At 34.5% G+C, this 27,457-nt stretch overlaps 1 protein-coding gene across 1 annotated transcript in view; it reads right to left on the reverse strand.

Annotated features, from left to right (window-relative positions):
* LOC139870366 (uncharacterized) overlaps positions 1–25,100 on the reverse strand; it is a 31,636-nt gene extending 6,536 nt beyond the window's left edge. Inside the window, exon 1 of the mRNA XM_071858176.1 lies at positions 24,865–25,100. Coding sequence (XP_071714277.1) covers positions 24,865–25,100 — 236 coding nt within the window. The remainder of the gene's footprint in view (positions 1–24,864) is intronic.
* Positions 25,101–27,457: the final 2,357 nt, after the last annotated feature.

Genomic DNA, 27,457 nt, shown 5'->3' on the forward strand with positions numbered 1-27,457 from the left:
GGGTTGTTGAAGTAGTCCGGACGGTCTTTGGTGTTCGGCTTTGACTTTGGAACATGTCAAACACTTGGAAACATAAGTAGCTACGTCCCTTTTGATGTTCGGCCACCAATATAGTTGTTTAAGGTCGTGGTACATCTTATTGGCACCGGGGTGAATCGAGTATCGTGACTTATGGGCTTCATCTAAAATAAGGCTTCGTAGGTCCCCATAACTAGGCACCCAAATCCTTCCGGCGTAATATCAGAGTCCGGTCTCCCTAATTTCGAATCGAGAGACGGGAATGTTCAAGAGCTCGTGTGAAAGGTTTTCATCCTTGAGAGCCTCATCTTGGGCTACCCGAATTTGGCTATTAAGGTTGGTGTGAATGGTGATGTTTAAAGCTCGGACACGAAGAGGCACCGCTCTTTCTTTTCGACTTAAGGCATCGGCTACTACGTTTGCCTTCCCGGGATGGTAACGAAGCTCGCAATCGTAATCGTTCAAAGTTTCAATCCACCGTCGTTGTCTCATGTTTAGTTGCTTTTGATCAAAGATGTGTTGAAGGCTTTTGTGATCGGTGAAGATAGTACTCTTGGTTCCATAAAGATAGTGTCTCCACATTTTAAGTGCAAAGACAACGGCTCCGAGTTCGAGATCATGTGTCGTATAGTTTCGTTCATGAATTTTGAGTTGTCGAGAAGCATAAGCAATGACTTTCGTTCGTTGCATCAATACACACCCAAAACCATGTTTCGAGGCATCACAATATACAACAAAGTCATCATTGCCTTCGGGAAGTGACAAGATAGGAGCGGTGGTTAGCTTCGTTTTCAAGATTTGGAATGCGGATTCATGTTCGGTCGCCCAAATGAATTTCTTTCCCTTGTGAGTCAATGCGGTTAGAGGACGTGCAATCAAAGAGAAGTTTTCGATGAATCTACGATAGTACCCGGCGAGACCCAAGAATTGACGAATGTGAGTAGGAGTAGTAGGAGTCTCCCATTTACTAATGGCTTCGATTTTTGTGGGATCGACTTTAATACCTTGATCACTTACAACATGACCAAGAAATTGAACTTCCTTTAACCAAAATTCACACTTGGAGAATTTGGCATAAATTCGTTCTTGTCTCAAGAGTTCAAGCACAAGTCAGAGATGTTGTTCGTGCTCTTCTTCATTTTTAGAATAGATCAATATGTCATCGATGAACACAATAATGAATTTATCGAGATACGGTTTGCACACGCGGTTCATAAGATCCATGAACACCGCCGGTGCGTTAGTGAGACCAAATGGCAAGACAAGGAATTCATAACTACCATAACGAGTCCGGAAAGCGGTTTTGGAGACATCTTCCCCCTTAACCCTTAATTGATGATAACCCGAGCGGAGATCGATTTTCGAATATACACAAGACCCTTGTAGTTGATCAAAGAGGTCATCGATGCGAGGAAGAGGATATCGGTTCTTAACCGTCAATTTATTTAGTTCACGATAATCAATGTACATTCGTAGGGATCCGTCTTTCTTTTTAACAAACAAAATCGGAGCGCCCCATGGTGAATGGCTAGGTTGGATAAAACCACGGTCAAGTAGTTCTTGAATTTGACTTTGCAATTCTTGCATTTCGGATGGAGCAAGTCTATACGGTGCACGTGCTACTGGTGCGGCTCCCGGAATAAGATCGATTTGGAATTCTACCGGTCGATGAGGCGGAAGACCCGGTAATTCGTCGGGAAATTCATCGGAAAAGTCACTAACAATTGGCACATCATCGATATGCTTCTCATCGGACTCGACTTTCTTAACGTGGGCAAGGATCGCAAAACAACCCTTACAGAGTAGTTTCTAACCTTAAGGCACGAAACGAGGTTGAGTCTGGTGCAACTCTTATCGCCATAAACAATCAAAGGTTCACCATTCTCGATAGGAATTCGGATTGCGTTAAGATCACAAAGGATGTGAGATTTCATTTTGACTAACCAATTCATACCGATTATTACATCAAAGCTTCCTAGTTCCATGGGTATCAAGTCAATTTCAAATTCCTTACCCAAAATGTTTAACGTACACCCCCGGTAATATGTGTCGGCACTTAATAGTTTTCCGTTGGCCACTTCAATGGTATAAGTGGTATCTAGTGGACGTGGTGGAGTATTAAAAGAATGAGTCAAGGTCTTGGATACAAAACTCTTATCGGCACCCGAATCGAATAAACAAGTAGCATAAGTGTTGTTGAGAAGAAACGTACTCGTGACTAGTTCAGTGTCATCCCGGGCTTCCTCGGTGTTGATGTTGAAAGCTCGGCCGCGCGTGTTGGGGTTATCTTTCTTCTTTGGGCATGCATTTCTATAATGACCCGTTTGGCCACATTCGTAACAAGTGCCCGTCTTTGGTGCATTGGGCCACTTTCGAGCGACGGGAGTGGCACTTTTACAATCGTTAGCCTTATGACCAATTCCTTGGCACCGATGGCAAATTAGCTTACTACATTCGCCAAAGTGATGTTTGTTGCATTTTTTGCAAAGAGGTAGATTTCCGGCATAACCCTTCTTGCCGTCGGAGGTGAAAGATTTCTTGGCAAAGTTGTTGTTGCTTGATTGGGGAGCTTCCCATTTTCTTTTGTTGTTACTCGACTTGTCCTCGGCTTTAGGTGCCGGTACTACGATTTCGTCCACCGTCTCTATCAATTTGCGGGCCATGTTCAAAGCTTCTTGATGATTAGGGGGTTTGGATGACATTACTCCGTGTTTGATGCTCTTTGGAAGACCATCCATGTAAAGTTCAACCCTTAAAGCTTCGGGGTTCACAAGATTTGGGCACATCAAGGCTAGTTCGGAAAATCATTGATTATAAGCCTTGAGATCATTTCCGATCGCCTTTAAAGTTCTTAGCTCTTGTTCGAGCCTTCGGGTTTCTTCACGAGGGAAATATTCGACAATCATCTTTTCCCTCAAGTCGGCTCAAGAGAGGGCGTGAGCTTCATCGGTACCCACCGATTGTACATAAGTATTCCACCATGTAAGAGTGACACCGGCGAAGGTGTGAGTGGAGTATTTGACCTTGTCTTGGTCCCGACAACCGCTTATGCTAAAGACGGCTTCCGTTTGCTCAAACCATCGGGTGAGCACGCCCGGTCCCCTGGTTCCATCAAAAGTGTGAGGTTTGCACCCCATGAAAGCTTTATAGGAGCATCCCTCGTTTGAGTTTCCGGCTCCATTGTTGTTGTTGTTGTTGTTGTTGTTGTTGTTGTGGTTGTTATTATTATTGTTGTTGGATGAGTGACCGGCCATGGCCGCATCTACGGCGGTGGCTATCATCCGTTCGAGAGCTTGTTCGGGAGTTTCATTGCGGCGTACATGACGTGGAGCCATTGTTCCTTCAAAACAAAAGGATACCGTTGGTTAGTATTCTAAATAATACTAACCGTGATATGGAATAAAGATAGAGAGAAAATTTTTCCTTGACTCGCCTTAAATTCTTTATGCCACAATGTCGGAACGTTCATATGAGTCACCGTAATATAATCCCGGAAATTATATTACCCTAATTCATATGTGCATTTGACATCATTTCATATAGTCAAGGTGGCATGTCAATCAAATTAAACAACGTGAGATTAAGATGAACTAAGAGTAGATATGAGTAGAAGCGTTCGAGTATAAATGCATAAGTAGTCAAGTAATTCCTACTTCAAGTCTATATGCCGGTTGTAGTCTAGACTCACCAATGTACCCTATGACTCGAGGTTGACACCAATGAACTCTAAATCCCTACAACCAACGCTCTGATACCATCTGTAGCGACCCGACAAAATCGTCATTGACGGCGCTGTCTACTTAGGTCCCGTTACGTGGTCATAAGTCTTTAAAACAACGTTTGACCAAAAGATATGTCGCATTCATTTCAAATGTAAAGATTGTTCAAAGTTTACAAGAATAGTTCCACCACAAGTTACGATACAAAGTTTGAAGTACAAATGAAACTTATGCGACACAATTTAAAAGTAGCCAAAAGACGCTCCATGTATGCATATATACTCGACATCCAATAAAAGTATCAAAAAAAGAGCGGAAGCATGTATCATGTATCGTTCAAGGACCTGAGAAAAACATAGAAATCTGTCAACGAAAACGTTGGTGAAATCATAGGTTTGAGTAAGTAAGTACAAGTGAACCACAAGATTTGCAACAATGAGATAATAGTAATACATTCCAAAAGTTTGTTTCACGAGCACCCAATTATCAATGCTTAACATTCCTTCCATAGAACCCCATCACAATAGTGTTCGAACATACACTGTTTCTCGAAAATACATTTCATTCGTAAACGGTAGCGAACCGTTTGAATGAGGGTTTGTCAAACCCATATGGCCATATAACATAAGTTCTCGCTTACACCCGGCAAGTGTAACTAATGATAATCGAATTGAGGATTTTTGTTCAAACTCGTATGTAGAATGTTTGTTTTCCTGTACTTGTGTTCACTTAGTAAACAGAAACGTTTATGTTTTTCTCATCCCAAATGTAAGTGCAAAAGAGTAAAAGTGGGACTATGATCTCACCTTGAGTGCACGTATGTAAAAGTACTTCAACAAGTAAACGTGTGCAAGAACGAATGCTAGTCTTGACCTAAACAAGTAGGTTTATATCAATATTGGTAAACACGCTAGGTTAAAGTGTTTAATTAGTCCTATGGCTCGTTACGACTTGAATATATAGCATGTGAATCACGTTGTCAAGTTTCACGCAAGAATCAAGTATAAAATAAGATTAGAATGATTGCATAAGTGTTTTGTTATGTTTGACTAAAAGTCAAACTTGGTCAAAGTCAACGAAAAAGTCAACGGGGTCGGGTCGGGTCCCGAACTATTTTCCTGAGCTTAGAAATCATATATGAGCATGTTGGCCAAGTTTCATGTTAATCGGGGGTGCGTAGCATAGCAAACATTATTCAAAAATCGACAAAATTGGACAGACCACTTTGGCGCGCCGCGCGGCTATATGGCGCGCCGCGCCATTACCTGTGCAGAGAATTCTGGCAGTTTTTATGTTTTATGCACGAACCTAACTTCAACCAATCACCATTTATGATCCGCAAACAATCAAGACAAGTATCTTATACCGTTGGGAAGGTAATTTGACGAGGAAAACAACTAAACACCTTTCATCAATCAATCTACCTATTACAATAACCAAAAACGCATCTAATGCTTAACATTAACCGCATACAAGTTCATAAATGCAATTCAATGATTCGGGCAACCAATTTACATGAATGATATGCCGTTTCGAAGGTAATCAAGCATACAATCCCACTAAACACTTACCAATAATAATCCATGGCATTCAATGCATCAAAAGTCCATTTCAAGTTCATCAAACCCTAACCCAAATTCACCAAAATCATAAATCAAGTTCATGAACTTTTCTAAAGCAACCTACACATCAAATTGAAGCTAGTGATACTAGGAACACAATTAGAACATGAACTTTTAACATCTAACAACATATGATCATCCAAAACTCAAGAACAACACACCAAAATCATAGTTCATGCTAGTCACTTCAAAACAACAAGATCGAGCATACAATTCATATATTCACGTTAGACTTGAGCCATAGACACTAATTAACACTTTTATAAGTTAAAAACATCAAGAACACAAAATCTAGTGATTTTAGAAAGTTACCCAAACTTGATGAAATCGGTATGGAATCGAAGAGGAAGGTGCAAGGATCACGAATTTGTAATTTGTTTTGTTGCTAGCTCCCTAATCCGAATTTAGATGATGAATTCTTGTTGGTGTTCTTGAGAGAAAAAGGGAGTAGAAGAAAGATGGAGATGTTGAAATGAGAGGAGGAGGTTGAAGGTTTGACTAGTTGACATAGTCAAATCTTTGGCCTCTTGGCAAGTTTAGTCCCTCTAATTTGAATCGGGTGCGTGAATTACCTAAACGAGATAATTTAAAACGCGTATTAACGGGAGATGTTATAAATATATAACGGAGTTTAAATTAGTATAACGAAAAAGTAAATGGAAAAAGGCGGGATGTTACATATTATTCACACTTTGTACATCAGTGATTTCTATACGGCGGTATGAACAATGATAGTAACGTTGTGGTTTACAGTCCCACATGACTATGAAAATTTAGATCCTTTAAGGAAATTGGATCTCTATGAAAACTTTTGATCTTTTGAAAATTCAATCTAGCTTTTACCCTAGATAAGTTTTCCGGAATAACCCTTTATCGGTGTTTGTAAATTGTTTTTGTGGGTTTTGTGGGTTTCAGATTTGAAAATTTTAGCTCAAAACTTATGGTTTTGTGTCACCCACTTGCTAACCTTGTATTAGGAAAGCAACACGTCCAGTTTACTTGCTCCGTATATTACCTTTTGGTAAATACCGTCCAGTTGTAAAGGAAAGCGTTGAACAAGCAACTGTTAAGGCAATGTCTAATGATATGCTTTTGATTATGGTCTATATCGTATTAGATTCAATTACTATCCTTTGTAGGAGCAATAGTAAAGATCACCCTATAGTTTTTCAATCTGGCACAAGGTCCTGTCTTTGACCATGCTATGCAACCACCGTTCTTATGGTTGACACTCGATTTGGTTCAGGTGACCTAATGAATTCCGATGAATTCTTAGGATTTTACGTTCAATGGTAATGAACGCATTGAAAATAGGGTTTTCAGAAAACAAATCGTTTTGTAATTTGATCAAAATATTTTCTCGTTCAAGCTCGAGTTTAGATATCATCGAATTTCATGAGTTTATAATTTTCAATCTTTAAGGTCAATCCCAAGGATTGAGTAATATCAGGCTTAAAAGCTGATTTTTGATCTTTAAGGAGATTATCCTTTCTGGGGATCTGATTCATTAGTCTTATAAGCTAATTTACACGGTGCCCCCCATTATAAGAGACAGATCCTCTCATGGTTAGGATAAGTCTGACCACTTGGCGACCCTGTTAGATGCTGAGGTCCGTGGATTTCCAGCTGATTTTCGAGAAAACTTTTCAAGGTTTTTCGTAGACTCTACAACTGGTCTAGACGACAACTTCCTGACCTAAATCAAGAAGCGCGTGTTTTTTTCTCGGAAGACTTTACTTCCTTTTAAATTCCATTTATATTACAATAAACTGGGTAAAACTGATTAATATCGTCCAAAAAAGTATCTTCAATTATTTGTACAAAAATATGTGATATATGTTCTAAATAACTTGGTAAATTTTTCCCCCACTTGGCTTTTATTTTCCTTTCTTTACCTTTTTATTCTCCTATATTCCATTTTAAATGAATTCAAGCATTTTGGGTTGTTTCTCAATTTATGTCCTTTCCGAGGTAACAATAATTTCGGTGTTAACACCTAGTTTTATCATTCATAAATATGTATAAACATGATTTTGAAATCATTTATTTGAAAAATTTTTAAAATTTTTTACTAGAATTGGGTAGTCAATATATAAGACTAGGGCTGTTCTTTATTATCAGAGAGCACTAGATTTTAATACAATTACTGCGTTACTAGTATTTTTAATGGTAACCAAGTGTTTAAATTAAAATTTTAAAACCCGAAAGAATTTAACCCCTTCCCACATTTAATATCTTGCAATGCCCTCATTTGAAAGAAATCAATAGCAATTTAAATTATTGAGGGTGATTAGCGTAGAAAAATGATTAAATTTTACCAAATTTTTCAAACATATTGGCGTTTGTTTTGAATGATAAATGGTGCACTTCATTTGTTCATTCTGTCTGTTGTTACATCACACTTGTTTTTCGTTTTATCGTCAAATTTAATAGCTTTTGCTGAACTTAATGCCAGTCTTTGAAAATGCGCTGTTTTACCCTGTTGTGTACATGAGATAAAATACATACAATACAAATATAAACATGCAAGGTAATTTGAAATGGGACTTAATATCCCACTTTCAAATTACAAAAATGAAATATTAGTACAAAATAATAAAAATATTAAACACTACATTAAAGTATTAAAATGTTAAATGTTTAGCATAACTACATAAAAATAATAAAAGATAAGAAATCACCAATGGAACACTATTGATTTGGATAGGGATTCCAGTTCATATCATCGTTCGGGTTCCATGGTTGGTGATAGGTGTTCTGGTAGGCTTTATTGGGGTCGTACAGGTCATAGGGTCGTCGCATGTCGGGCTGATGTGGTGGATAGTAAGCAGGTCGAGTCGGGATATAGTTATTTGGTACCTGATATGATAGCTGGCTCATGATTTGGTGCTGATGAACTTGCCTGCTATCGTGTTGGCGTCGCCTGGAAGTTCATACTCATTTGCGGCTTGCCACTGCTCATACCGACGATGCCTATCCTCATTAGTCATTTCTACTTCATCTATACGCTGGAAAACGTCAGTAGCACTATCCCTAATGACATCCCTAATGTCATCCGCTTCCTCCATCTCCTCATCCGAACCCCTCTCTACCTGTGGATGGCGTTCCTGATATGGTATTTGTGATGACCCGGGAATTTCCGACCAAATTTAAACTTAATCTTAATAAGTTTCCGACATGATAGGCAAAAGTTGTAATGTTAAAGTCTCATAAACTTTGAACTGTGTTCATGCATCCATTCGATCTTTGAACTATTAATATGAATTCAGTTGCCCTTTGACTAACCCCGACGATTCACGAACCTTTAACGTATATATAGATGTGTGTATATAATATATATACTTATTAAGTGAAAACCTTAACAAAGTATTAGATGCATAGTACCTTACATAAACGTGTTTGTTTCGATATTTGTTCAATATAGTTATCGACGGAATTAAAAGATAGATACATAAATAAATGTATATATATATAAGTATATATATAAATATAAAAAAATATATATATAATAGTTTGAAATAATAAAATACAATTTAATCAATTGAGATAAAATGTAAACTAATGAACAGAATAATTAAATTACTATGAATATATATATTAGAAGACCTATATATAAGTAATGGTATATGTATAGTAATATGTAAATAATTTATTAATATTCAATATTTGATAAAAGATATTATGGAATATATATTACATACTTATTAAATATTACATCAAATTAAGTACAAGTCTAAAATTATAATTGTTATACTAATGTTATTATTACTCCATTATTATTATCAACATTAATGTCATTATCATTATAATTAGTAGTAAAAATTATAACTTTAGTTATTACTACGGTTAGTATTATTATTATCATTATCATTTCTATAATTATTATCATAAGTATCATTATCTATTATTATTAATATTAGTATTATTAATATTATCAGTATTATTATTATATATCATTAATTATTAATTATTAATAATAATTATTATATAAATATAAAAATCAAATAAAGATGCAATTAGTTGAATGTCTATATCTGTATTCTATTTTTTTAGGATGCTCGTGAATCCTTGTCTGCTCCTTTTCCTCACCACCAACTCATGAATCAATTATATAGGAGATCATTCCAAATTTATTCCTGTAAAATCATTCAAAACACAGAACCTCAATTAGTTATTAACCCCATCGATCACTATCATATAGTCAAAAATCAAAATAATAAAATTACAACCACTAGCATCATCCTTCTCAATTACTGAAATCATCGATTCATGAATTTAAACCCAAATTGACATCGAATTCATGATGATTATCCTAAACAGAACACTTAAACCTTTTCAGATTCGATTCACATCATCAGTTCCAAGGAAATTCAAATCATGTTCTTCATGGTTCAAAACTTCAAATTATTTTGATCTCCGGAACTATTTATAATTCTACAATAATACAAACATATTTCAAATGATGTCGTGGAGCTATCTGCATGTTTACAACTCCTGATTCAAAGAATTGAATCTGAATTCGAAAAGTAAAAATCGTTCTTCGTTGGTCAACGAATCAATTGAAGAGATTCTGTAAATTTCAGGATCAAACACTGATCAACGAGTGTTTGTTAGATAATATAGAACATGTTTCATGTAGGATTCATGACCTGAGGTTGATTGATTTCCATTTTGAAATTTTTTCAGTTCATCCTCGTATCGAAGCTGTTCTTCAGCTATTATAAAAATTCTGATGTATCTGTTAATGAATTTGAGCATATAAACTTCATCGCTGCTATTGGAAATACATGTGATCAAATTCAATTCTTAATTCTCTGTATTGAGGTTACTCTGATCGATCGAAAGATTATAGAAGAAGAAGAAGAGAAAAACAGTTTAGACAGATGGGTTAAATATATATATTGAAATAAATAAAACAGATAAGTAGTAGCAAAGGGATGGTTCGAGTATGTTTCGGTTAACCGATAGGTCTCGGGTTCGAGCCTCGTTCAAGTCAGCTATTTTTTTAAGAAAGCTTTTTAAGGTAGTATTCATGTTTTAAACATCATCATCATTATTATTATTATTATTATTATTATTATTATTATTATTATTATTATTATTATTATTATTATTATTATTATTATTATTATTATTATTATTATTACTACTGTTATAATTATTATTAATATCATAATTGGTATTACAAACATAAACATAAGAAAATAATCATTGTTATTATTATTAACATAATTAATGTATTTATTATTATTATTATAAATTTTGACATTTAAACATTAGTTATCATTATTACCATTATGATTATAGTTAAGAGTATTGTTATTATTATTATTATTACTATTATTATTATTATTATTATTATTATTATTATTATTATTATTATTATTATTATTATTATTATTATTATTATTATTATTAGTGTTATTATTATTATTAATGCTATAAACATTATTATTATTATTATTATCATAAGCATAAGTATTATAAGTATTATCATTATTATTATTAAGTATCATTATTGTTAGTATTAGAATTAACACTTGACATTAAATATTAGTATTAGTATCATTATATAAATATAAGAATTATTATTATTATTATTATTAACTAGGTATAATTATAAATACTAACAATATTGTTAATATGATCCCAATTATTAGTATTGTTATTATTAAAATTACTACTATCATTATTAACATTTTTGCTAAAATTATTATTTAGATATCACTAAAACTATTATTTTTATTGTTATCAATATTATTAGGTAGTTACTAAAATCATTATCATAACCATCATATACAGTAAAATTAATTTTTACAAGTATTATTATTAATATCATTGTTATTACCAAAAATTGGAATTTTTATTAACATAAGTGTATTATTAATGTTATTATCATTATTTTTACTAATATTAAATTATTATAATTAGAACTACTGTTTCGATAAACAAATGAAGTACATACATATATATATATATATATATATATATATATATATATATATATATATATATATATATATATATATATATATATATATATATATTTTACACACATAACATAACAAAATTTAACACTTTATATACAAAATGAACATATAAAACATATATATATTATTAACCTAAAAATGATATAACTAATACATTTATATATATATGTGATCAATTACAACTATGAATATTAATAAATATACAAATGATATAGGTTCATGAATCCGAGGTCAACCCTGCATTGTTCAGTATCGTTATATATATTTTTACTACAAAATACAATAGGTGAGTTTCATTTGCTCCCTTTTACTCATTACATTTTTGGGACTGAGAATACATGCGCTGTTTTTATAACTGTTTTACGAAATAGACACAAGTAATCGAAATTACATTATATGGTTGAATGATCGAAATCAAATATGCCCCTTTTTAGTCTGGTAATCTAAGAATTAGGGAACAGACACCCTAATTGACGCGAATCCTAAAGATAGATCTATCGGGCCCAACAAGCCCCATCCAAAGTACCGGATGCTTTAGTACTTCGAAATTTATATCATGTTCGATGGAGGATCCCGGAATGATGGGGATATTCTTAAATGTATATTGTGAATGTCGGTTACTAGGTGTTTAATCCATATGAATGATGTTTTTATCTCTATGCATGGGACGTATGTTTATGAGAAATGGAAATATGAAATCTTGTGGTCTATTAAAATTATGAAATAATTATTTATGTTAAACTATTGAACTCACCAACCTTTTGGTTGACACTTGAAAGCATGTTTATTCTCAGGTAAGAAAGAAGTCTTCCGCTGTGCAATTGCTCATTTAAAAGATATTACCTGGAGTCATTCATGACATATTTCAAAAGACGTTGCATTCGAGTCTTCGGGTTCATCAAGATTATTATTTAGTCAATTATAGTTGAATATATTATGAAATGATTTGCATGTCATCAATTTTCGATATAAAGCAAGTTTGTCTTTTAAAAACGAATGCAATGTTTGTAAAATGTATCATATAGAGGTCAAGTACCTCGCGATGTAACCAACTATTGTGAATCGTTTGTAATCGATATGGACTTTGTCCGGTTGGATTAGGACGGGTCTTCACAGTATTGCCTGATTGTGTCTCCTAGTCAATACCTTTGCACCTTGATAGACTTGCAAACCTAAAGTCTTGTCTTGTTCCCTAACCACCATCATTGGACCCCCTTATTCCCTATCTACACCTAAATACTCTCCAATGAGAGTAACAAAAATACCTCCTCCTATTATTCCCCCGTCCTGTATACCTTCCACCATTTTGGACAGATAAAAACCAACACAGTAGGGGATATTAACAAAGCCTCTAGTGTCTCGAATGCACTTAAGGTAAAATAAATCGTGTAAGGTCATTTTCTCCTTGTTGTTACCTCTTTGTGTAATCGAGTTTGCTAACAATCTATGTATTATACGAAGCTCGGCTTTATTAATATCTAAATAGGAGTGTCTTCCTCCCCGCGTAAACACATTAAAATTTGACATACGCCTTCAGATGGTGTTAGCGTCAAAATTTCTATCTACCCTCTCACCATGATAAATCAAATTTGTACAATCAGATGATAGTAATTCAGTGGGAGTGTAAATCTGTAAAGCCCTGGCCATGTCCAGCATGGACATCCTGTACATCCTACGGCCAAGTAAAAATCTAAGAAAACTCTTATCGTCTAACCTACCTATATCCTTATTAAAAGCTATAGTACTCATTAGTTCAACACACCACTCCTTATATACAGGCCTACGAGTAGTAAATAAACGTTCCCAATCGGAAAAAGAAGAGCTGCCATACCTTTGGATTAGATGCTGCCTAACTGGGTTAGCTAGGTGGACCCTTTCCAAAGGCTCCCAATCTATTACCCTTGGCACTTCTACATTTTTGGTCCAAAGCTTAAATTTGTTACTTTGGAAGGTCGGGTAATCTCTCCAACTTCTATCAAATCTTAAATTGGGATGCAACAGTTCTTCATGAATTGTTGGGTGTTATATTATATGGTGAACGGGAAATACTATGTAGGCAATAAAAAATTGTGGTTCGAGTTCATAGTATGGCACGTGTTGATCATAATGTTGTTCAGGTTGTTGTTCCAGTTCGTGATATTGCATCTCTGGTTTTGGTTCTGGATCAGGTTGCCTAGACGATGATGCACCGTCCATATCTGTATTTCTCTGCAAAACACATTAAACACAAAATTTGTGCATCCAAATATGCATTAGTGTAAGCAAAATAACAAATTAAAATAATTACAATAACATGTTTAATCTATATTAAACTTATACTCATTTTTATATTTTTATCAATTCTACACATTTTCAAATAATCATATATGAAAATGTTTACAAAGTTCATAAGCTTTTATCTCAAATAACATGTTAAAATAATCATTACTAGCAATTAAACAAGTTTCAAATGGCATTTATATCAAATTAATCAAGTTCATGAATTTTAGACTTAAAAAGTCTACTTTAATTCTCAAAAATCATGTTTAGGATCAAAGTTTGGATCATTTAGCAACCTAAACATATTACACTACTTAATTTAGCAATAATTCATGACAAAAATTGGCCATAACCTGTTTATATCAAAAAGTCCCAAATTGCTCAAGAACACAAACCCTAGATTTCTAAAATTTTTGAAATTTAAGGCTTCATATCATGACAAATAGCATCAATCTAGGTTATAAAAGCATAATATACTAACAATTTAACTCTAATTACACTATAAATTATTAAAATTAAATTAGGTAAACTTTAGCTCAAGAACACTAAAAATCGAATTTAAAGAGTTTTAGGGGTGAAATCGTTACCTTCTTTGAAAAACTTCTAAAAAAACGCATGATTAGAGCGGATTATAGCAAGAAATTTGGTTGAATTTGGTGAAAAATTGGGAAATTTTGAGAGTGTTTGTGTGTGTGTTCGTGTTTATGTGTGTGTTTTTTGTGTGGATACAGAGCAGTCGACTGGCCTTATGTTTCTGCCCAGCTTTTCATTGCCATGCGATCGCATGGCTATGCTCGCATGGGGTATAATATTTTTTTTTTTATAAAACCATTTACTTATAAAACAAATAATTAATTTAAAAAAAAATTTCTTTTAGAATGAGGGCGTTTCGGATCGTTGTCCTAGTTCGTCTCTCGACAAAATTTTATAAATTTATCATTTTTAAGCGTTGTTTTAAAAGCTAAGATTTTTGGATTTTTTTATGTTTTTGGCGTAGTTTAGATCAATAAAATTAAAAATAATGATAATAAAATTTCTCGTCCCGCCCTCGGGTAAAGCAATTTCGGTTCCATAACCTAGTCTTCAACTTACGACGAATTTTAGATATCAAAATTTTAACTTGATGAAATAAAGTACATTTTTGTTTTTAAATTCACACCAAACTTAAATTTAAAATGCATAAAATTTCATATAAATATTATTAATATTTATATACATTAATTTTACAAACTTTCATTTAAAATATTATATTTATATAATAGTTTTAAAAATTTACAATAATAATTTAATATTTATATATTAATTTTAAAAACAAGGTAAAAATAAAAATATTTTTGGTCTTTTATCCCACTTTAATCAATCAAATATTATCACAAATATACGCCTCTCTTTTGGGTAAAGTAATTTCGGCTATTTTACCTAGTTTTACTCCTGACGAATTTTTGTAATATTTTGGATTGATTGATTAAAGATATTTATACCTTATGAATAAACGGTAAATTTCGCAGTGATGTAATAAATTTTTGTATGATATCAATAATTTCGGTTTCGCATACCTAATTTTATTGAATATCAATTAAATACTTTATAGCGAATGATTCAGTGTTTATTATCAAAAGGTTAAAAGAATAAAAAATAAAATAAAACTGTACATACTTACCTGTGAGAAAGAATTCTCAATGACCTGCTTTAGCCGACTCATAGGAGAGTCGTGTGATTTGGTTTTCCATAGCTACATAAGCGTAACCTCAATTCTTCAATAACTTTTCTTCTAAACATATGAATGGTCCTTCTCTGCATAGAGTAACACATTCGGTATTTGAATATGTTTGATTGTTCGAACATTTACCTTCGTGTGACCATTTTCCGCATTTATGACATCTTTCAAGGTGTCGTGCTCTTCTTTTTGTTGCGGATTTTGATTTTCCTTTACCAAAATGTATCTTATTATGATTGTTCCTGAGTTCTCTCCTTACTTCGTACATTTTGCCTCTTATGAAGGATACCACTTCACTCGGGAAGATGTTATTATTACGTTTAGTAATCAAAGCATGTAGTAGTAGGCCATGGTTCAGATCAAATGAATTCTTCATCTCGTAAAACCTAAAAAAATAAAAATTCAGAATGGAGGGAGAAGACTAGTTCTTTAGGGTCTGCTAGAGAAAGACCATTCGGATTCCATTTTCGAGAACTACACGAAAACAGAAAATCTAACTCTAACAGAAATACATATTATCCTTAAAAGATTTGAATCTTCCCACACTTAGTTAGCTGTGGTGTCGAAATTGTGATTAACTTTATCTTCAACTTCCATTGGTTATCTATGTAATGTTTAACTCTGTGACCATTAACTTTAAATTCAACCCCATTTGAATTTATTAATTCTACTGTTCCGTACGGGAAAACTCTTTTAACTATGAATGGTCCAGACCATCTTGATTTTAATTTTCCAGGAAATAGCTTGAATCGTGAATTGAAAAGAAGAACTCTGTCTCCTTATTTAAATTCTTTTGAACTTCTGATTCTTTTATCATGCCATTTCTTCGTTCTTTCCTTATAGATTAATGAATTTTTGTATGCTTCATGTCTCAATTCTTCTAATTCATTTATTTGACTTAACCGTAGAAGTCCGGCTTCATGCAAATCAAGATTACATGTCTTCAAAGCCCAAAATGCTTTGTGCTCAATTTCTACTGGAAGGTGACATGCTTTTTCGTAAACAAGTCTAAAAGGTGTGGTGCCAATTGGAGTTTTGTAGGCTATTCTAAAAGCCCAGAGTGCATCCTCCAATTTCATGGACCATTCCTTCAGATTTGATCCTACAGTTTTCTCTAGAATATGTTTTATAGCTCGATTGGTATTTTCAACTTGTCCACTTGTTTGTGGATGATAAGCGGTTGAGATTTTATGAGTTACTCCATATCTTTTGAGAACTTTCTGAAGTTGATTGTTACAAAAATGAGTACCCCAATCACTTATTAAAGCTTTCGGTGTTCCGAACCTAGCAAAAAGACGTTTTAAGAAGTTGACTACAACTCGTGCATCGTTAGTTGGGAGAGCTTGTGCTTCCGCCCATTTAGATACATAATCAATGGTAACAAGAATGTAGAGATTATTATGAGATTTTGGAAATGGACCCATAAAATCAATACCTCAAACGTCAAATACTTCACATACTTGAATGACATTTTGTGGCATTTCATCGCGTTGACTTATTTTTCCGGCCCTTTGACAAGCATCACAGGATTTACAAAGAAGGTGTGCGTCTTTGAAAATTGTAGGCCAATAAAATCCAGCATCGTAGACTTTTCTTGCTGTAAGTTGGACCCATAATGCCCTCCTGTTGGTCCTGTGTGACAATGGTTTAAGATTTGACTAGCTTCATCTCCGAATACACATCGGCGTATTATTCCATCGGGACAACTTTTAAACAAATGTGGATCTTCCCAAAAATAGTGTTTTATATCACTAAAGAATTTCTTTCGTTTTTGGTACGACAACCCTTTTTCAAGAAATCCACATACTAAGTAGTTTGCATAGTCTACAAAACATAGAATTTCATTATAATCGATTTTCAAAAGATATTCATCAGGAAAGTTATCTTGTATAGCCGATTCATTTAGAACTTCTAATTCGGGATTTTCAAGACGAGAAAGATGATCAGCGGCGAGATTTTTTGCTCCCTTTTTGTCTCGGATTTCAATATCGAACTCTTGTAAGAGTAAGATCCAACAGATTAATCGTGGTTTGGCATCTTGTTTCGAAAATAGGTATCTAAGAGCAGAATGATTGGTATAAACCACCGTTTTTGTGAGAACGAGATATGAACAAAATTTGTCAAAAGCAAAGGCAATAGCAAGGAGTTCTTTTTCAGTAGTTGTGTAATTCGTTTGTGCTCCTTGTAACGTCTTACTAGCGTAATAGATAGGTTGAAATCGTTTTTCAATCCTTTGTCCTAAAACGGCTCCCATTGCAAAATCACTTGCATCGCACATGAGTTCAAATGGTAGATTCCAATTTGGAGTTATCATGATCAGCGCATTAGTGAGTTTTTCTTTAAGAATATTAAAAGATTTGATGCATTCATCTGAAAAGATGAATGGAGCATCCTTTTCTAGGAGTTTATTCATAGGAGTGGCAATTTTAGAAAAATCTTTTATGAAACGTCGGTAAAAATCGGCATGCCCTAGAAAACTCCTAACTCTTTTAACATTGGTGGGATGTGGAAGTTTAGCAATTACCTCTACTTTAGCTCTATCCACTTCAATTCCTTCCTTTAAAATTTTATAACCAAGAACGATGCCTTCTTTAACCATGAAATGGCATTTCTCCCAATTAAGTACTAGATTTAATTGTTCGCATCTAATAAGCATTCGTTCAAGATTAACTAGACATGTTTCAAAAGTATCACCGAAGACTGAAAAGTCATCCATGAAAACTTCCATGCATTCTTCTATCATGTCATGAAAAATCACCATCATGCACCTTTAAAAGGTTGCAGGGGCGTTGCATAGTCCAAATGGCATGCGTTTGTAAGCAAAAGTACCATAAGGGCATGTGAACGTGGTTTTCTCTTGGTCCTCGGGTGCTATTGGAATTTGAAAATATTCGGAGAAACCGTCAAGAAAACAATAGTAACTGTTCCCAGCTAACCTTTCCAACATTTGATCAATGAAAGGTAAGGAAAAGTGATCTTTTCTGGTGGCGTCATTTAATTTTCTATAATCAATACAAACACGCCATCCCGTTACAGTCCTAGTAGGAATAAGCTCATTTTTTTCATTTGTGATTACAGTCATGCCACCCTTCTTAGGTACACATTGAACTGGGCTTACCCATGGACTATCAGAGATTGGATAAATTAAACCTGCATCTAGCAGTTTAATAATTTCTTTCTTAACAACATCTTTCATATTAGGATTTAGTCTTCGTTGGCGTTGCACATATGTTTTATGACCTTCTTCCATAAGGATTTTATGTGTGCAATACGAAGGACTTATTCCTTTAATGTCATGAATCTTCCATGCAATAGCTGGTTTATGAGCTTTTAGCACAGAAATGAGTTGAGATTTTTCATTTTCTGTAAGAGAAGATGATATTATTACAGGTAATTCAGATTCACCATGTAAATAAGCGTATTCCAAATTGTTTGGAAGTGGCTTTAACTCTAATGTCGGTGGTTCTTCTATCGATGATTTGTATCGATATCTGTCTTCCTCTTTTAGCATTTGAAGTTCTTCTGTTATTGGTTCATATTCATTAGCCATAAGTGTAGCTAACATTTCAGCTTCATCAATTGGTTCAGTTCCTTCTCCTAAAGAACATTCTCCTGTTCCTTGTAATTCTGGAAATTCTTCTAACAATTCTGTATGTGAATCTATAGTTTGAATATAATAACATGTATCATCTGCAGATTGCGGTTATTGCATGGCTCTATCAACAGGAAAGGTAACACTCTCGTCCTCTATACTTAGGGTCAGTTTCTTAACGAACACGTCTATTATTGCTTTAGCCGTGTTTAAGAATGGTCTTCCTAATATGAGAGGAACTCGAGAATCTTCTTCCATGTCCGGAATAACAAAATCTACTGTAAATACTAAAGTACTAACTTTAACTAGCATGTTCTCCATTATCCCTCTAGGATATTTTACTGATCGATCGGCTAGTTGTATGCTTATTCGTGTTGGTTTCAATTCTCCAAGGTCTAGTTTAGTGTATAATGAATATGGCATTAAATTTATACTAGCACCTAAGTCTTCCAATGCTTCTATTGAACTAAGACTACCCAGAAAACATGGAATTGTGAAACTTCCTGGATCTGAGAGTTTTTCTGGTATCTTATTCAACAGTACTGCAGAACAATTAGCATTCATTGTAACAGCTGAGAGTTCTTCCATTTTCTTTCTATTTGTGATTAGATCTTTCAGGAATTTAGCATATCTTGGCATTCCTGAAATCACATCAATGAAATGAAGCTTTACATTTATTTGTTTAAACATATTCAAGAATTTGGATTGCTCGGCTTCAAGTCTTTCTTTTCTCATTTTACTTGGGTAAGGAAGCGGTGGTTGGTATGGTTTAACATAAGGCTTAGCCTTAACTTTGTTATCTTCATTAACCATTTCAACTACCGGTTCTGTTTCCTTATCTTGCTCAGGCTGTGGTGCATGTGTAATAGGAGTAGAGTCATCAGAAATTACAGGTATTTCAGGTGGTTTAAGTGTAATACCACTTCTCGTGGTAATGGCTTTAGCTGTTTCATTCCGGGGGTTAGCATTTGTATCGCTGGGTAGACTTCCTGGTTTTCTTTCACCTATCAACGTTGCTAGGTTACTTACTTCTTGTTCCAGATTTTGAATAGAAGCTTGTTGATTTCTAAATGCTTGAGCATTTTGTTCATTAGTTTGTTTCTGAGATGTGAAAAACTGCGTTTGAGATTCAACTAGCTTCGACATCGTGTCTTCTAAATTTGGCTTTTTATCATCGGTTTGTGGTGGTTTATTTGGAAAAATAGGTCTTTGATGGTTGTAAGTATTATTAGATACTTGTTGATTGCTAGGACCTTGTTGGTTACTGTATGGAACATTTCGGTTATAATTCTAATTTTGATTGTAGATTGGTCTTGGCAATTGATAATTATTCTGATAATTATTTCCAGGCCTTTGGTTCATGTATGAAACATTCTCTCTTTGTTCCATTGTTTGTTCAATACTGAGATAATCTTTTGTCAAATGTGGTCCTCCACACTGCTCACAACTAATTCGTATTGCGTGAATATCTTTAATCATCTTTTCGATTCGTCTCTCGAAAGCATCTAACTTTGTGGAAATGGAATCAAAGTCATGACTAGAATTGGCTCTAGCCGCTTTAGATGATCTAATGATATCCTTTTCTTGATGCCACTCATGTGAGTGGGAAGCTGTGTTATCAATAATTTTGTAAGCTTCAGTTGCGGTTTTCTTCATAATGGAACCACCAGCTGCTATGTCGATGTCTTTTCGTGTAGTAATGTCGCATCCTTGGTAGAATATTTGTACTATTTGATAAGTGTCTAAACCATGTTGAGGACACCCTCTCAATAACTTTCCAAATCTTGTCCACGCCTCATATAGAGTTTCATTTAGCTTTTGTGTGAACGTAACAATTTCTCCTTGAAGTCTCACGGCTTTAGATGCCGGAAAGAATTGTTTAAGAAAATTTTCAACTAAGACATCCCATGTATCAATCGCCCCTTCAGGTAACGATTCTAACCAATCTTTGGCTTCTCCCTTTAAAGTCCAGGGAAATAACATGAGATATATCTGTTCATCCTCCACTTCTCGAATTTTAAATAGAGTACAGATCCTATTAAAGGTTCGAAGATGTTTGTTTGGATCTTCCTTCGGCGCACCACCAAATTGGCATTGATCAGTTACCATGTGTAGGATTTGTCCTTTGATTTCATAATCTGGTGCGTTAATGTCTAGTTGAGTAATTGCGTGACCTTGGCCAGTGCGTTTAGCCCTCATTCGGTCTTCCATACTTAGAGGTTCCAGATTTTCCATGATTGAAATTGTTGAATCTGAATCACTAGAGGATTCTGATTTAATAATTTCTTCCTCGACAATCTCTGGATGAGTGATTTGTGGTTCAGGAGGAATGATTAGTGTTTCAGGATCTCTGAATTGTCCCTGAATATCCTCCGGATTCTCAATTGTGAGGTCGGGTTCAAAAAATGGATTATTGGAAATTTGAATTGGAGTACTTGGTTGACTAGATGACGATTCTAAAGAAAAATCAACGGCGACAATGTTGGCTAGATGTCTTGATCGAGTTACAGGTGGTGAATGTATGAAAGGTGGTGAACGTTTTGCTCGGTGCATTCACTGAATATCCTATTAGTTATAAAAGATAAAAATTATATAAGTTATCAAATTAATAGACTTTTCTGATTTTGCCCACGTTTCGAATAGCCAATAGATGCAGCAGGTAGCCAGGACCCTTTAAATCGGAAGCCCATAACTCGCCACTAACAAATCCAACTATTACTACGAACCAGAAAATTTTAGATATCTATCAATTTAACCACTTAAAATAATTTTTCGTCGAAATTTAAAGAAAATAAAGAAAATTCTATGTTCTAAAAACTAGAGCGTCGAAAAATAAGAAAGAAAAAGAGTGCGTCGAAAAACGTCGAAAAATAAAAGGTCGAAAAATAATAGTAAGAAAGTAGCGCGTCGAAACTTAAAAGTCTAAAAATTTAAATATTAAAACTTGCGTCTAAAGATATTAAAGCTTAAAGGAATTCTATATCTAAAACGGCAATAAATTAAAAGGACACTACAACTTATTTAAAACTAAAGCGATAAACGACGTTGTAAAATTCTAAAGCGTCTAAGTCTTAGTCTAAAGAAAAAGCACTTAAGGGATTTTACGGCAAATCTTAAGAATCTAAAGATATAAAATAACTACGACAAAATACTAAGTTACGAACTAATTATGAACGATAAAAATACAAATTACCAATTAAACTAATAAAAAGATACAAAAGTTAAAAATAAAACTTAAAGTTATAAAAATACAATTTTTATAAATATATTATTTTTATATTATTATTTTATAAAAGTATTAATTTTATAAGTTAATAAAACTAAATAAAACTTAATATTACAAATTAAAAAATAAAACTAAAACTAATATTAAAAATTAATTAATTAATTTAAACCTAATTAGGGCTAATTAATAATAATAATTAATAATACTCTGTAACCCTAATTCGATGGTCAAAGGTTTCAGACCAGTCTTTCCAATCCATGAGATCACATTGAGTGTTTGTTATATTGTCATGCGGTCGTATGACCTGCGTATCCAGTTCAAATGTTTGGGCTGCTACAGTGTCGGCCCGATTACTTTTATAATTTTTTTTTATGTTTTTAATTTATAATTTTATTTTTAATTTTACAAAATAATTATATAAATTATATTTTTAAGAACTAAATAAAAAAATATACTTTTATACTTTTTATAAAAGATATATATATTTTTTTTAAACACTTAAATAGATATATATTATTATTTTCTTTTTGTGTTTTTGTATTTTTAATATTTAAAACGTATTTTTACAAAAGCAAATTAAGACTTTAATAAAAATCTTTTTTTTATATAGCGTTTCTCTTCGGCGTTGTTGAGTTCCCCGGCAGCGGCGCCAAAAATACTTGATGTTATGCGAGGTGTATACGAAATAGTTATATTTTTATTGCAAAATACTATTAAATATGCTACAATTTTACGCAAGTTATTTTTTTATTTATAGAATGGGATATACCTAAACCTTGCTACAACACTTATAGGCAGTGTACTTAATCGTAGAGTAGTGTAATTTTTAGTAAGTCCGGTTCGTTCCACAGGGATACAACTAAATTTAATGCTATATATATTTTAAACTATATTTGTATAAATATATATATATATAAGTAGTATTATTATTATTATAAAAGGGGGTTTTTAACGTTTAATGATCGGTTTGTCGATTTTATGTCTTAAGTCACAATTAAAACCTAATGTAAAATATTAAATATAAATACAACTTAATTTAAAGCGTAAAGTAAATGACGATAAATAAAAGTGCGATAATTAAAAGTACGATAATTAAAAGTGCAATAAATAAAATGACAATAAATAAAAGTGCGATGAGATATAAAATAAAGGAATTATACTTATTTAAACTTCCGTAATCATGATGTTTGACGTGTTGATTTTAATTTATTACCATGGATTAATTGTCCTTTGTCTTGGATTATTCGATATGTCCATCTGGTTTTTGTTCATAACAGTCCATCAGTCATAAATATAAAGTGCGAGTGTCCTTGTCAAATTATCCTTATACCCAAAGTCAAATATTCCAACTAATTTGGGACTTAAACTGTAACAAGGTCTTAATACTTTTTTTAATAATTACACCAGGATATCGACTGCGTGTAACCCAAGGTTTTAATACTTTGTTAACAATTACGCCAAGTGTCCTTGTACGTAATCCACCCTGTTTTAATGAGTCCATTGACTATTAATCCATTCCCGTGTCCGGTTAAATTAACGATTATTAGTATTTATAAATATCTCGCCCATCGTGTCTGACCGAGTGTATATGGTTATTTATAGATACGTCAAATTGTAAATCTCTATATTAAATTAACGAACTATCATTCAGATAAAAAAATATAAAGCCCATTAATAGCTCATAGACCAATGTTCACAAGTGTCGGTCTTTTATTCAAACCCCAATTATGGTACAAAGTCCAATAACCTCGTCTTTAATATTTAGCCCAACATCACGATTACTTCGGCTTAAATAAGCATAATAATAATTTAGCTACGAGACATTAATTTAAAAAGGTTGAACATAACTTACAATGAGTATTAATAGCGTAGCGTTACACGGACAGAGTTTCGACTTACAAACTTAAAATATTCGCTAACATAACATTATTGTTATTAATCTTTAATTAAAATTAAAATTATAAATATAAATATAAATATATATATATATATAGATTGAGAATTATAGAAAGGAAAAGAAAAAGGTGTACATAATTCGCTGAAACTCGTCGCTATTTATAGAACCTGGCCACACTGTTGGGCTCATGCGATCGCATGAGTTTTACTCATGCTGGCCATGCGATCGCATGGCCGCCTATTCCTGGTCACATATGAATCCAAAACGTGGGCTGCTCGATATTTAAATATTATATAATATAATATATATAATTTTATATAATTATATATATATTATAATATATTCTTGTGCTCCGTTGACTTGTAATTTTAGCTCCGTTGACTCGTGCGTTGATGCTCGGTTCATGTCCCGGTTCCGAACGTCCTTTCGTACGATTTAATATCTTGTACTTTGCATTTCACGGCTTGTATTCTTGTAATTTTTAGACGTTTCTCATCAATAATTTGAACCTCTTGGATTGTACTTTGTACTTTTTAACGTTTTAGTCATTTACGTCTTCAATTCGTTGAATCTGTCTTTTGTCTTCACCTTTTATTATTTAAACGAATATCACTTGTAAATCGAACAATTGCAACTAAAAGCTTGTCTTTCTTGAGGGATAATGCTATGAAATATATGTTCGTTTTTAGCATTTTCAGAACTCTATGTCATGTTCGCCTAATTCGATGGCCCATTTGGCCATCCTTCCAGATTTCTCGGGTTTCATGAGCACTTGTTGGATTGGTTTGTTGGTTAGGACAACGATTGGGTGAGCTTCGAAATACCTTGGTAACTTTCGTGCAGTATGTACTAGTGCCAGTGTCAACTTTTCTAGCTCGAGGTAATTGACTTCTGCCCCTTGGAGTGTTCTGCTGACGAAGTATATTGGGATTTGGCTTCGTGCCCTTTCTGCAGTGAGTACAGCACTGATACTTTCCTTGGATGCTGCTAAGTAGACATACAGGGTTTCCCCTTTGTCTGGAGAGGTCAACACTGGTAGATTCGAGATGTATGCCTTCATTTCCTTGAAAGCTTGGTCTGCCTCGGTGGTCCAAGTAATCTTCTTTTTGCCCAAGCAATCTTTGAGGATTTTGAAAAAAGGTAGCTGTTTCTCAGCTCCTCTTGATAGAAAACGACTGAGCGAAGCAACATTCCGTTCAGGCTTTGGATTTCCTTCAGGGCACTCGGGACTTTGAGATCTTTGATTCGGTCGACTTTATCTGGATTGGCTTCAATTCCTTTCTTTGTTATGTAGTAACCAAGGAACCTTCCTTCTTCAACCCCGAAAGAGCATTTCTTCGGGTTTAACTTCATGTTAATCGACCTTAGGGTTTGAAACATTTCTTCTATATCGGTCAAAAGGTTAGCTTCCCCGATGCTTCTATTCACCATGTCGTCGACATAAGCCTCCAAGTTTCTGCCTAGCTGCTTATGAAAAGCTTTGTCTACTAACCTCTGATTGGTGGCTCTGACATTCTTTAACCCGAATGGCATTTTCTGGTAGCAGAATATGCCTTTGCTGGTATAGAAAGAAGTCTTTTCTTCGTCTTCCCTAGCCATCTGAATTTGGTGGTACCCTTTGTAGGCATCTAGGAAACATTTGAATTTGTATCCTTTGAGTGAATCCACCTTCCAATCTATTTCGGGCAGGGGGTAGCAATCTTTCGGGCAAGCTTTATTAATATTAGTGAAATCGATGCACATTCTCCAACCTCCGTCTGATTTTTTGACCATTACAGGGTTGGCTACCCAAGTAGGATATTTTGCCTCACGTATGATTCCTGCCTTAAGTAACTCTTCTACTTCCTCACATGCAGCTTTGTCCCTTTCCGAGGCTAAATTCCTCTTCTTCCGGTGGACAAGCTCTAAATGCATGTATTCGTTAAGCCTGTGTTCCGTTATCATTTCTTTGCCTTGTATATTTAGAGTTCGATGGATCCCCGTCATATCTCTGTATTCCTAGGCAAAGATATCCATATTGGACTGAGGTAACTTGCGGAGTCCCATCTTCAAATCCGAAGGCAATTGCCTTTCGATGGTAACTTGCTGCTCTGGGAAGAAAGGGTTGATGGATACCTTTTCTTCATGTGAATTTTCTTCCTTGGTTTCTAGGATGGTTTTTCCAGGATTCGCCGCAGTTTCCTTGATAGCCTTGATTACCTTGGCTTGGTCATAGCTTGATGGGAGGGTTGCTATCCCATGGTTTGTGTGAAACTTGACTAACTGGTGCACAGTGGATACCACGATTCCCATTCTCATCATTGCCATCCTTCCTAGCAGGATGTTGTGTTGTGAATTCGCTCGAACAATGACGAAATCTAATGTCTCCGTTCGTGTCATAGGTGGCTCTGCGATGGTGAAATCAAGGTCTATTTCACCTATTGGACAGCACCTTTCCCCTGAGAAACCAACCAGGGGTACTCGTGGTGGCATCAATCGTGCCTTAATTGCTAGGCTGAGCTGCTGGAAGCAGTGTTCGTACATCACATCGCATGAGCTACCGCTGTCGAGGTAGATTCAGTGGACATTCCTATCGAATATCATGCCGCTGATAGTGACTGGCTGATCAGAGGGAGTAATTGTATATAGCGCAGGGAAGGAGATTTCCTCCCAATCGATGACTTAGGGTGACCTGCTTCTTTTGAAATGCCTTCAGGATTCGACTGCGAAACAACTTTCTATGGCTAGGATCGCTTTACCCACGTTAGGCTTTTTGTCTTCAGCAACAGGCTCGAAAACCTTCGTTGTTTTTTGGATGCCTTTCACTAAATGTGAAAGTATCCTTGATCTCACCGCGTCTTCGATTACAAGCTTTAGCTGAATGCATTCGTCTGTTTCATGACCAACTTTGGTGGTACTTTGAAGGCTTGTGCTGCCTTTTCTGTGGAAAGGATTTCTTTCGGAGTTTTTATGAGAGTTCCTAAGATTCTGGTGTTATTTTCCCTTTTGTAGGGGGCATAGCGTCCCTTATCCTCTCTTTTCCCATGCCTTTCTTCTCGACTGCTGGACTTTTCCTTCCGCTTCGAATTGGTTTGATCTTCGTATGTGAAAGTTCCATCGGTTTCTTTCGCATCTATCCAAACATAGGCTCTGTCGAGAAGTTTCTCGTAACTGTCTGGGAGGTCCCGAGTAAGGTGTTCTACCAGGGATCGGGTCCTGCAGCCATACATTAGGCCCGAGATTCTTTGTGTCTCCGGTAGGCCATCTATTTGTTGAGTTTCATCGGTGTATCGACTGAGGAAAGCTCGAGTTGCTTCATGCTCCTTCTATCGAATACTATGTGCGGCAGCATGGTTTTTCTTATGATGCTTCTGCTGACTGAACTTGGATTTGAATTGTCGCTTTAGCTCATCGAAGCTTGATATCGAGTCTCTAGCT

The sequence above is a fragment of the Rutidosis leptorrhynchoides genome, chromosome 10, assembly GCF_046630445.1.
Source record: "Rutidosis leptorrhynchoides isolate AG116_Rl617_1_P2 chromosome 10, CSIRO_AGI_Rlap_v1, whole genome shotgun sequence".
NCBI classification, from domain to species: domain Eukaryota; kingdom Viridiplantae; phylum Streptophyta; class Magnoliopsida; order Asterales; family Asteraceae; genus Rutidosis; species Rutidosis leptorrhynchoides.